Below are 13,069 nucleotides of genomic sequence, written 5' to 3'. Positions count from 1 at the left end.
TTTTTGTTGGTTTGGTTTTTTTTCCCCTTTTTTTCTCTCTTTGGCTGAAGAGATTTAAAACCTGCGGCAGTGAAGACTCCATCGAGCCAGTGGAACTGCACACGGCTCCTGCCATAAAAATGCTCCAACATCAGCTGGGAGGGAAGAGTCCAGCCCTAATAAAAACCTAACGGAGAAAAAAACCCCCAAAAAACCAAAAAAAAACCCAAAAAAGGGTTAAAAGGTAATAAAAGGATTATTATCAAGCCTAAGCCAAACCTTTAAGTGATATTTTATTGCCCTAAAATGTGAGCTTCTAGCCGGCGTTTGAACTGCTGCGGAGGCAAAATGTTAATTTTTAAACATCCCTCTGCGCGCAGCCGTAAAAAATAAAAGTTCCTTTAAAACAAGCCGCAGAGAGTATCGAAGGAATGTCGCAACCTGCCGCTTTGGCCCAAAAGCAGGCATTTAATCCCGAAAATACTCCCTTTTCAGCTGCGTCTGAATAAACCGGTGGAGAGTTTGATCTTAGGGCTCTTAGGGGCTTCTGCTCCTGTGATAACTCAATTAAACCGAGCGGATAAGTCTCAATTTCTTGGAAAAAAAAAAAAAAACCCAAACAAAAACCCGCCAAAGCTGACGAGCTGCAAGCTCTGGTTGTTTCTTCAGCAGACTCTTGAAGTCGGGTTTTATATAGATGTTGCCCGGCACAAAACGAGCACAAAACCTCCAGGCCATCAAAACCCCCCAAAAGTGCTACGGATGAACAAGAAATACAGAAAACAACCTGATGACAACTCAGTTTGAGAGCCAACGACCAAAAATAAGCTCCGTCGAGCCCTGGTCACGAGGCCGGTTTAAATTCCCATCTTTACAGGGGTCTGGGGTCTATCCAGGGGGGTTTGGGGTCTGTCCTGGGGTCTGGGGTCTGTCCAGGGGTTTGGGGTCTGCCCAGGGGGGTTTGGGGTCTGTCCAGGGGTCTGGGGTCTGTCCAGGGGTCTGGGGTCTGCCCAGGGGTTTGGGGTCTGCCCAGGGGGGTTTGGGGTCTGTCCTGGGGTTTGGGGTCTGTACAGGGGTCTGGGGTCTGTCCTGGGGTTTGGGGTCTGCCCAGGGGTTTGGGGTCTGTCCAGGGGTTTGGGGTCTGCCCAGGGGGGTTTGGGGTCTGTCCAGGGGTCTGGGGTCTGTCCAGGGGTTTGGGGTCTGTCCAGGGGTCTGGGGTCTGCCCAGGGGTCTGGGGTCTGTCCAGGGGTTTGGGGTCTGTCCAGGGGGGTTTGGGGTCTGCCCAGGGGTCTGGGGTCTGTCCAGGGGGGTTTGGGGTCTGTACAGGGGTTTGGGGTCTGCCCAGGGGTCTGGGGTCTGTCCAGGGGTCTGGGGTCTGTCCAGGGGGGTTTGAGGTCAGTCCAGGGGTCTGGGGTCTGTCCAGGGGGGTTTGAGGTCAGTCCAGGGGTCTGGGGTCTGTCCAGGGGTCTGGGGTCTGTCCAGGGGGGTTTGAGGTCAGTCCAGGGGTCTGGGGTCTGTCCAGGGGTCTGGGGTCTGTCCAGGGGTTTGGGGTCTGTACAGGGGTTTGGGGTCTGTCCAGGGGGGTTTGGGGTCTGTCCAGGGGGTTTGGGGTCTGTCCAGGGGTCTGGGGTCTGCCCAGGGGTCTGGGGTCTGTCCAGGGGTCTGGGGTCTGTACAGGGGTTTGGGGTCTGTCCAGGGGGGTTTGGGGTCTGTCCAGGGGGTCTGGGGTCTGTCCAGGGGGGTTTGGGGTCTGCCCAGGGGTCTGGGGTCTGTCCAGGGGTCTGGGGTCTGTACAGGGGTCTGGGGTCAGTCCAGGGGTCTGGGGTCTGTCCAGGGGGGTTTGAGGTCAGTCCAGGGGTCTGGGGTCTGTCCAGGGGTCTGGGGTCTGTCCAGGGGGGTTTGAGGTCAGTCCAGGGGTCTGGGGTCTGTCCAGGGGTCTGGGGTCTGTCCAGGGGTTTGGGGTCTGTCCAGGGGGGTTTGGGGTCTGTCCAGGGGGTTTGGGGTCTGCCCAGGGGTTTGGGGTCTGTCCAGGGGTCTGGGGTCTGTACAGGGGTCTGGGGTCAGTCCAGGGGTCTGGGGTCTGTCCAGGGGGTTTGGGGTCTGTCCAGGGGTTTGGGGTCTGCCCAGGGGTTTGGGGTCTGTCCAGGGGTCTGGGGTCTGTACAGGGGTCTGGGGTCAGTCCAGGGGTCTGGGGTCTGTCCAGGGGGTTTGGGGTCTGCCCAGGGGTTTGGGGTCTGTCCAGGGGTCTGGGGTCTGTCCAGGGGTCTGGGGTCTGCCCGGGGGGTCTGGGGTCTGTCCAGGGGTCTGGGGTCTGTCCAGGGGGGTCTGGGGTCTGTCCAGGGGTCTGGGGTCTGTCCAGGGGGTCTGGGGTCTGTCCAGGGGGGTTTGGGGTCTGTCCGGGGGGTCTGGGGTCTGTCCAGGGGGTCTGGGGTCTGTCCAGGGGGTTTGGGGTCTGTCCAGGGGTCTGGGGTCTGTACAGGGGGTTTGGGGTCTGTCCAGGGGTCTGGGGTCTGCCCAGGGGTTTGGGGTCTGTCCAGGGGGTCTGGGGTCTGTACAGGGGGTTTGGGGTCTGTCCAGGGGGTCTGGGGTCTGTCCAGGGGTCTGGGGTCTGTCCAGGGGTCTGGGGTCTGTACAGGGGGTTTGGGGTCTGTCCAGGGGTCTGGGGTCTGTACAGGGGGTTTGGGGTCTGTCCAGGGGTCTGGGGTCTGTACAGGGGGTTTGGGGTCTGTCCAGGGGTCTGGGGTCTGTCCAGGGGTCTGGGGTCTGTCCAGGGGGTTTGGGGTCTGTCCAGGGGTCTGGGGTCTGTCCAGGGGTCTGGGGTCTGTCCAGGGGGTTTGGGGTCTGTCCAGGGGTCTGGGGTCTGCCCAGGGGTCTGGGGTCTGTCCCGGGGTCTGGGGTCTGTCCAGGGGGGTTGTAAACCCCCGGCACAGAGCCCAGGAAAACACACTCTGTGATTTGAGCCCAGGGGAAAATCCTCCAACAGCGAGAGCGGAATCGCCGTCACACGGGTGCGGCGGACGGCCGTGTAGTTTATCCCAGGGCGGGAAATTCTGCGCGTTCGGGGTTCTCAGCATGCAGGTGCAGGGGGGACGAGATGGAGGATTTGGGGTGGTGCCCCGAGTTCTTTCCTCTTCTCCCCCGGCCTCCATCTCCCGGTGACGGTGGCACAAAGGAGTTGAGGAGATTGGGTCAGAGTAGGGTACAGGGGATAGGCGTTGGCACAGAACTGTAAAGAATGGATGACGGAATAATTATCTGTAATAATAATGATAAATAATTATCTGACAGTGATAATCGAGGGGGGAGCTGTCTGTGTCGGAGCAGCAGAACAGACCTCGGCCGGGCTCGGAGAGAATTGTGAGACAAGAAATAATAAACAACGCGAGAAACCTCGAGAAACAAGACCTTGAGGACTCCGTTTGGTTCTCACGTCTGGCTCAGGCCCTTCGGAGGGCAAAACTCTCTCAGCCACCTGAACCTCGGGTGAAGAAGAAACCCGAGAGGCCCCAGGGTGCTCAGCCCAACCTGGCCAGGACCAAAGGGCAGCCGCAGCCCCCTCCTGCCCCCGGGCTTCTCAAAATTACCCCTGCAGTCAATAATTCGACGTGTTTTGGGTTTGACACCGAGTGGCCCCAAGGTCTGCTCCCTCCAGACCTTCCGCTGCTTGAGCAAGAGGCTTTTATTGTTGGGGTGGGACTCAGGGCCCTTCCCGAGGCTGGAGGAGCCCGGCGCGGGATGTTCCCAGAGGGAAGGGCAAAATAATCTCTGTGTGACCAGCGCTGCCACCTGTGACAGACACAACCCCAGCCAAAGGAGGGAGAACTCCACTCTCAACATCTCCCTTGAGCGGAAAGAGCTCCAAAGGGTCTCTGGAATCAACGCCACGGCTCAAATTCCAAGTGATTCCACTGCTTCGGATCCACCACTCCGCCACTTTCATCCCTCTAAACCACCTGAAGGGACCTGAGACTCTGAGCTGTCGGCAAAGGTGAGAGTGGCAAGGCTTGCAAATACGATTGCCTGACAAGAAGTACTGAAAACACAAAACCTGTGAGCGAAACAGAAATGAACGCCGGCTTTGAGAGCAGGCAGGGCAGGAAGGAAGAGAGTGATTCACTGGCGACGGGTCGGGTGAGAGCAAACCAAGGGGCTCTGGGGAGCAGCCCCCCGAGGTATCGGGGGAAAGGCAGGTGAGAAAAAGTGATCTTTAGGGTTGAGAACGCAGAGCGACACGGTGACACAGCAGTTCGCACAGGCTGTGTGCAAAGCCTGTGGGGTTTGTACCCCGCGCCGGTTGGTTACTGCAAATCGGAACATTCAGCACCAAAGGAGACAGAAGGGATTGTAACGAGCTCCTTGCTCTCCTCTACCTCTGATCCTTCTCCTTTGGCTTTTACCTCTTACCCGTCTCTCTTGCTTTTACCTCTGATCCTTCTTTTGCTTTTACCTCTTATCCTTCTCCTTTTGTTTTTACCTCTTGCCCTTCCCTTTTCCTTTTACCTCTGACCCTTCTCCTTTTGTTTTTACCTCTGATCCTTTCCTTTTGTTTTTACTTCTTATCCTTCTCTCTTGCTTTCACCTCTTACCCTTCCCTCTTTTTTTATCTATTACCCTTCTCCTTTAGCTTTTACCTCTTATCCTCCTCCTTTTGCTTTTACCTCTTACCCTTCCCTTTGGCTTTTACCTCTGATCCTTCTCCTTTGGCTTTTACCTCTGATCCTTCTCTCTGGCATACCCTGCTCTTCCCTTCCCTTCTCACCTCACCTCGCTCACCTCCCTTACCCTGCCCTCACTCCTCGCTCTTATCTCTTATCTCTCTCTCCCTTTCTCCTTGGGGTTTCCCTCCAGGTGAGGCCGGTGGCTGTAGACAGACCCTTTTACCCACCACCCTAAAACCACGTGTTTCTACAAGTGTCTCAAGTGTGCAGAGTTCCCGGATGCTCCGACGCCGAACCCCCCGAACGTCGGGTGGGAGAACCAAACCCGAGCCGACGCCGCGCTCACCTGGTAAGGGCAGGGGATGTGGTACTCCCGGCAGCGCTCCTGGATCCAGGTGGTCTCCCACACGCCCCGGTAGGCCTGCTCGTAGAAGTAACACCCGATCACCACCAGCAGGGGCACGAGGTACAGCACGCTGAAGACGCCGATGCGGATCATGAACTTCACCAGCTTGTCCTGGTTCTCCTTCTCCAGCGGGATCTCGATGCGGACGCGGTTGAGGGAGATGATCCCGGCCAGCAGCAGCGACACTCCCACCACCACGTAGAGGCAGAGGGGAGCCAGCACGAAGTACCTCAGCGCGTCCACGTCGTAAAGGCCCACGAAGCACACGCCGCTGATGTTGTCGCCCTCGATCTTGTTCATGGCCAGCAGGATGACGGTGAGGGTGCCCGGGATGCCCCAGGCGCTGGCGTGGAAGAGCAGCGCCTTCTTCTCGATGGCCTCGCTGCCCCACTTGGGCACGGCGGCCAGGAACCAGGTGATGGTGAGGATGACCCACCAGACGCTGCCGGCCATGGTGAAGAAGTAGAGCACCATGAAGAGCATGGTGCAGGCCTTGTTGTGGGAGCCCTGGGTGACCGTGGAGGCCTTGTACTGCGAGGGGCTGGAGGCGTTGCAGGCCACGCGGTCCTCCAGCAGGAAGCCGATGAAGAAGATGAGGGACACCATCATGTAGCAGACGGCGTAGAAGATGATGGGCCTCTCCGGGTAGCGGAAGCGCGTGACGTCGATGAGGAAGGTGAGGAAGGTGAACAGCGTGGCCGACAGGCAGACGATGGAGATGACGCCGATGAAGTAGCGGGCGAAGGACAGCTCCTCCCGGCGGAAGTACATGTTGGGGCAAGGAGGGGAGCAGTCCCGGACCCGCAGGAAGGAGTAACCCAGGTCGGGGTCGATTTTGAGCTCCCGAGGACACCAAAAGCCGTAATCCCTCTGCACGGCCATCGGGGCCTCCTCCGTGGGCTCGCCGGCCAAGTTGAGGTCAACCAGGCGAGGGTAGGGCTCGTCGCAGTCTGGGAACCTGAAAAGAGGAGTTTACTCACAATTTACAAGGACTGGTAACCTCGTTTCTAGGTGCGACACCAACCGGAGCAAAACCAGACATTCCAAACAATGGGGAATCCACGGAATTCTAGTTATCGACTCATCCCACAGCGCAACGCTGAAACCATGAAATAAGTTGGAAAACGAAACAGATGAGGAGCCCACGTGGGCTTTGAGAAGGAAGGTAAGGACGCAGAATCCATCCCAGGAGATCTGTGAATTCAAGCCCACGGCAGCAGGGCTCTAAAAACATTTGAAAGCCTTTCCTAAGAAACTGCACTCGCCACTATCAGACAGGGCAGTGAGGTGGTGACACCAAAATTCCAGCCGGCACTGCCAACCAGTTTGAATAAATGGAATTATGACGGAGATATCTGCGTAGCTGACACCAGTTTGAGTAAATGGAATTATGACGGAGATATTTGTGTAGCTGACACCAGCTTGAATAAATGGAATTATGACGGAGATATTTGTGTAGTTGACACCAGCATTAATAAATGGAATGATGACGGAGATATCTGCGTAGCTGACACCAGTTTGAATAAATGGAATGATGACGGAGATATCTGCGTAGCTGACACCAGTTTGAATAAATGGAATTATGACGGAGATATTTGCGTAGCTGACACCAGTTTGAATAAATGGAATGATGACGGAGATATCTGCGTAGCTGACACCAGTTTGAATAAATGGAATTATGACGGAGATATTTGCGTAGCTGACACCAGTTTGAATAAATGGAATTATGACGGAGATATTTCTGTAGCTGACACCAGCAAAACCAGACAATCCAAAAAATGGGGAATCCAAGAAATTCTATTTAGTCACAAACTCATTCCACAGCTCAACGCTGAAACCATGAAATAAGTTGGAAAACGAAACAGATGAGGAGCCCACGTGGGCTTTGAGAAGGAAGGTAAGGACGCAGAATCCGTCACAGGAGATCTGTGAATTCAAGCCCACGGCAGCAGGGTTCTAAAAACATTTGAAAGCCTTTCCTAAGAAACTGCACTCGCCACTATCAGACAGGGCAGTGAGGTGGTGACACCAAAATTCCAGCCGGCACTGCCAACCAGTTTGAGTAAATGGAATGATGACGGAGATATTTCTGTAGCTGACACTAGTTTGAGTAAATGGAATGATGACGGAGATATTTGTGTAGCTGACACCAGTTTGAATAAATGGAATTATGACGGAGATATTTGTGTAGCTGACACCAGTTTGAATAAATGGAATTATGATGGAGATATTTGTGTAGTTGACACCAGCTTGAATAAATGGAATGATGACGGAGATATTTGTGTAGCTGACACCAGTTTGAATAAATGCAATTATGACGGAGATATTTGTGTAGCTGACACCAATTTGAATAAATGGAATTATGACAGAGATATTTGCGTAGCTGACACCAGTTTGAATAAATGGAATTATGACGGAGATATTTCTGTAGCTGACACTAGTTTGAGTAAATGGAGATATGACGGAGATATTTGTGTAGCTGACACCAGTTTGAATAAATGGAATTATGACGGAGATATTTCTGTAGCTGACACCAGTTTGAATAAATGGAATTATGATGGAGATATTTCTGTAGCTGACACCAGTTTGAATAAATGGAATTATGACGGAGATATTTGCGTAGCTGACACCAGCTTTAATAAATGGAATTATGACGGAGATATTTGGGTAAATAAAGCTCTGGCTGGAGGCTGAGGACTGCTGGAGTTTCCACGGAGAGGCTGGAGCAATCTCAGTAACCTAGAAACATCCTCTGAGTTATTTAACTAAAATAACTTTAATTGTTTTTCATTGTCTCCAATCCAACTGTGAACAATTTCTTCCCGTTCGCCCTCCTCCGTTTCATTAACTGTTGGAGTCACATATAAAAAACAACAAAGCGCGGAGTCACCGCTTTTAATTTCATGCACATTCTGTCTCAAACAGCTTGGAACACCGCTGGATCGTTTTCCCGCAAACTCATTTGTGCCACGTAAAGCTGAACGCAGCTGTTTGCAGCTCGGCAAACAGCGTTGAGATTTCACCCCCATCAAACCCGGCCAACTTTCAGCTGATCTCTCGGGCAGAAAAACAGGAACTTGTAGGGGGAAACGGGCTACTGAGTAACAGAACCGCTAAGACTTCAACGGAAGCTGTTTGTTGTTCTCACTGCGCGGCAGATATAGATTCTAGGTTCATTGTCTACGTGGGCACGCATCTCTGGGTTGGCTGAGCCGCTTCTTCCTGAGGCGGGCACGCGTCCTTCAGCACAGTTAATTGGTCAAGATTCCATCCTCACCTTGTGCTTCCCCTGTGCGGGGTTGACGTTCTTTGCAGACGTTGTTTCTCGGGCCCTCTCCTTACTTTTGATCCTGTCGTTTTCTCGGTGACCTTGACGAATTCCTGAGAGCTCTAACAGCAGAACTGCAGGCGGTTTGATGGTATTGCTCACAACACAATATTTGATCAGGTCACTCACAACCAGCTTGGCTGGTGCATCAGAGTGGCCTGTTCTACAGACACGGTGCCACGGGAGCTCACTCCCCACCTCAGGAAAGGCCTGCTGGCAAACAGGAAGGAAAACTTGCGACGGAAAATAAAACATCCTGGACGGGAGTAAAATTTTATCCTGAAATAATAATAAAAGAAAAGGGATTTTCTCACCTGGTGCACTCCATATCCTCGGGCCAGGAGACGCCGAACATCTCCATGAGCTTGGAGCACTCGGTGTGGGCGCGCTGGCAGAGGCGGCGGCAGGGCAGCGTCACCCGCCCGTACTCCATGCACACCGGGGCGTACAGGGCGCACAGGAAGGGACGGAAGTCCCGCGAGCATTCCAGGTTCACCATGGGGTGGAAGGGCTGACAAAAATTTAAATTTAAAAAAAAAAAAAAAGAAAAAAAGAAGAGAGAAATCAATAGGTGCAAGCAGCACTTTTCTGGAATATTTCGCTTTTGTCTTGTCGCGACCTTTGTCTCGTCGTGACCTCTCCGGCTGTTGGGAGAACGGAGCATCGGGACAGTGGCACTTTTACACCACGACGACACAGACTCCGAGATTCAGGGGGCTGAAAACGGCTCCTTTGTTTTTGGGATGTGTCTCCCTTTTATACCGCTCTACACAGACCAATCGGATCGGCGGCACAAAGGCAAAACCTCTTCACTCACGTTGGTCGGGGCGGAGGGACAGCAAGAAGAAATCCCTCCCAGGAAAAGGAATGAATAACGAAGTTACGGCTACGAAAACATCTCTCCTGTTTACTGAAAATTCCCTGGGAAAAGAATTTCAGGAAACCACAACACCTCAGGCACGGAACCAGGGCTGCAGGACAGAACTCAGCGGTTTTGGGAACGCAGGTGGATAAATTCCCCTGAGGGTGGGTTTCAGTTCTCTCATGAGGGTGTACCCGTGGAAGGAAAACATTCCCAGCCCGCACGTTACCCCAGTTATTTCAATTCCCACATGGCCAGGAAAACAAAACCTGGAAAAATTAAAAAAATCAGAACAAATAACCACAGCTGTCTCGTGCTGCCGTGGTGCTTTGTAACAGGTTTGGGGGTATCCGTGAGAGCAACGCTCCTTGGAAGCTCTGGGAGAAAAATCTACCAGAGTTAGGCAAATACAGCTGGCCCGGAGAGTTCCTGAAGGATAAAGAAGGACAAACAGACAGGACAGGGATTTATGTCTCAGAAGCTGGTGCGTGGCGATAATCCACCCCAGTGCGGCTTCACTCGGCTCCTGGTGGTTTTTTTGGTGGTTTGTCCTTAAAACTCTCCAAGAATTAATCGGTGTTTGGTTCCAAACCCCTGTGGCACCTAGCACCACCCAAAGCCTCACCATCTCTTTTGGATATCAATGTTAAGATCAATGCTAGTCCCGTGAGAGCGGAATTAGAGAGTATTGGAATACATTCAGGATTCCCGATTCTGGAATAAAACAAACCCCAGTTTCCAAAACTGGAAAAAAACACCTCCACGAGCCACTTTTCCTCCCGATTTATATTTCAAATCACACCTCAAAGAGAAAAGGTGACAGTGGCTTCATCAATGGCTTTGTTCTACGCAGATTTTTAGAACAAGTCCGTTATTTGGATATTTTTTTTCTCCCCCAGCCCAGCGGGATTAAGGAGCAGGAATTGTCATCCTCGGAGCTCGCAGTGCGATAGCTGAAGCACGAATGAAGCTGCTAGATAAGAATACACATAAATCCGAAATCTCGTTACGAGTGCAGCTGAAGAGGAGCTGCAGGAGGATTACACTCTCAAGCAGCAATTTCCTGAGGAGGGTCCTAAACCCATTCAGCATTTTCTTTTTCCAAGCCACAGAGTAGAACTGATCTGACAGGAAAAAGCAGGTCATCCTCTGTGACCAGAAAATGGCAAACACTGGGAAAATTTCACTTCTCCCTGATCACCTCTTCACTCTTCCAGTCCTTCCCAGAGGTCTCCCTCCCCCTGCAAAAGGTTAAGTTTGGGAATACAAGACCCAACCATGCTACGATTTTAATTTTTTTTAAAAAAATCATTATTATAATTTACCAAGGTGATTAAATTCCCTTAATTTCTCAAACATCCCGTGAAATTCAGCACCGACTTGCAGGATGAGCCTCCGGAGTTATCAACCAGGGGAAAAGCAGCAGCAGTTGGGAAATATTTACATTTTCCAGGCTCACGTTACCCAAGGAACTCCTTCTGTTGGGTTGGACGTGCACTTCAGTTTTATTTTTATTTATGTATTTCTTTGTGAGTATTTATCGTCGACAGCAGAGTTAAAGCCGTTGTTCGACCAACGTGGATCCAAGAAATTGATTCCAGGGAGATGCAACACCTGCCTGGAAAAGCTGGAGGTAAAAGTCTTTACTTGACGGAAAGGGAAAAATAAAACAAGAAGTCTGCTTTTATTCCGGTAAGAGTTTAACTTCCCTTCTTTCCAAAAAGCCTTGAAAATGAGAAAATTAAGTCATAGCTTCATGGAAAAGAGTTCCAGCTTTCGTGCCTGCCCCAATCCCAAAGTTTCACCTCCTGCCGCTGCAAGTTTTCACAAACCTACACCTAAATTTCAGGCTCTCCCGACAATTCCTCCCCTGCTTTCCTCGGAGAAGACGTTCCCGAAGTTCCTCTTTTCCTGCCATTTTGCCTTTGCTGAAAGATCTGTTTGGTTTTGCCGGCGTTGCAGGGGCCGAACCCTTTAGGAAGAGACCTCAGAGCATCTCGAGGTGTGCAAAGCTCCAGGTTGAAGGGAGCAGGACAGGAGGAAACGGCCTCAAGCCGTGCCAGGGGAGCTTCAGCTTGGACGTCCGAGGGAATTTCCTCATGGAAAAGCTGTTGAACATCAGGAAGGGCTGCCCAGGGAGGTCTGGAGTCCCCACCTCTGGAGATGTCCAAGGAACAACACTCAAGGGCTGGTGACAAGGTGGGCATCGGTCACAGGTTGGACTCGATGACCCCAAAGATCATTTCCAGCCGAAATAATCCTGGGATCCACGTTTAAAACCGTGAGGAGGCTGAGCTGGAGAGCAGGAGAAGAAAAATCAGCTCCTGGTGAAACAGAAAAGGAGACTGGCTCGCCCCGAGCCAGCATTTGTGCCTGTGGGCAGCTCCCTCTGTGTGAGCGTCCCAAAAATTATCTCCAAATTGTCTCCCCCCCCCTCCCCTCGCAGCTCCCGAGATGAAAAGTCACCTCCACCTACCGATTACGTTGTTCCCTATTAAAAATAAACACGGGGAGATTAAAAGGCTCTTTTCATGCTCTTGCCCAAGGAAGCGGAGCAAGTCCCGACATCGAGCCGAACAAAAGGCTCTCTGTTAAATGGGATGTGCTGCAGAAAAAACGCCCGGCGAGCGGCTCCGGGAGGAAAAAAAAAAGGAGAAGGACGAGGGCAAGGGGAGGCGTGGCAGCCAAATTGATTTCGGTGGCTCAGGCCAAGTGCTGGGAAATCTGCCGCTCTGATTTTCGGCCTTCTGATGATTGTTTACGTATTTCTAGTGGAGATCCTCAAAGCAGATCGTTTTCATTCCTTTCTGTGACGGACTTCTGAACTGACCACTGGGGTTGGAGAGGTGTCCCTCTTGTCCTCCAGTCCTTGATCAAATCCCAAATCCCATTTAAGCCCCGAATCATATTAACCCGTCTTCTTTCCCTCACTTCAACCTGTCGGGTGAGTGCTGTTCTTTCGTGTCCGTAACAGCGACAGAAACCCAAGAGAAGGAAGAGAGAAATGCTCGGGAAGAGAGAAACTCTTCCTGCCCTCCGCTTTGCCCCTCAGGTGTTGTGTGAAGGGACCTAGGAGATCCTCTCGTTCCATCCGTGAAAGCCAAAGGAGAGGTGGAACGTGTAGATTTTTCCTCCCCCCCGCCCCAAATCATTTTCTTAACAGATCCTCGCTTCTTACAAAGCAAGAGCAGCGACTCAAATTATAGTTTGAGCTCCAATTGCAGACCCCACAGCACTGAGGGACAACAAACCGAATTATTTTATTTCAAATCATCGCACTACAAACCGAGTTGTTCTATTGATTTAATTTTGGCTGTTATTTGGGAAGCGCCCTTGCGAGGTTTAAACCAAATTCCTCGGGCGACCTTTCCCCCCCTGCCCCCCGTTCTGTTTGTTCATACATTCTATTCTTTGATCAGGGAACTAAGCAGGAAGCATCCTCACAAACCCTGAGAGGGAAGGAGGGAGCTTTCCTCCCCTCGGGCTCCTGGGAAGAGAGTGATGCGATGACTCTCAATCGCTGCTGCAATTCCCGGGTGGAAGCAGCTGCCTCCGGGCACATCCCGGCCACATGAGCTGCTCTTTGTCCTCAATCTCCCAGCCTTTGATGGAGCTCGCTGTTCATTAGGGGAAAAAAAATTTAAAAAATCGGGAATTGCCTCAAAGCCTTCCAGGCCGCCTCCTCTGGAGAACTGGATCTGGTTTGGGTTTAACTCCTGCTTTCACCGAGCACCTTCAGCCTCCTGCTCTTACAAGCAGCATCGGTTCCCTCGAGACTCTGAAAATGCATTTTCTATCTCCCCAGACTCCTGTGAACCTCTCTGGATCCACCGGAC

General features: G+C 52.1%; 1 protein-coding gene across 1 annotated transcript in view; it reads right to left on the bottom strand.

Annotated features, from left to right (window-relative positions):
• Positions 1-13,069, bottom strand: part of FZD3 (frizzled class receptor 3) — a 63,665-nt gene that overhangs the window by 19,575 nt on the left and 31,021 nt on the right. Inside the window, exons 4-5 of the mRNA XM_066180160.1 lie at positions 8,686-8,882; positions 4,984-6,001 (exon numbers count right to left, since the gene is read on the bottom strand). Of these exons, the coding sequence (XP_066036257.1) occupies positions 4,984-6,001; positions 8,686-8,882 (1,215 nt within the window). The remainder of the gene's footprint in view (positions 1-4,983; positions 6,002-8,685; positions 8,883-13,069) is intronic.

The sequence above is a fragment of the Chamaea fasciata genome, unplaced genomic scaffold (genome assembly GCF_029207755.1).
Source record: "Chamaea fasciata isolate MVZ Bird 193981 ecotype frontalis unplaced genomic scaffold, bChaFas1.0.hap1 SCAF_3, whole genome shotgun sequence".
NCBI classification, from domain to species: domain Eukaryota; kingdom Metazoa; phylum Chordata; class Aves; order Passeriformes; family Sylviidae; genus Chamaea; species Chamaea fasciata.
Note: the sequence above shows the minus strand (reverse complement) of the source record. Positions and strands in the feature narration are given on the sequence as shown.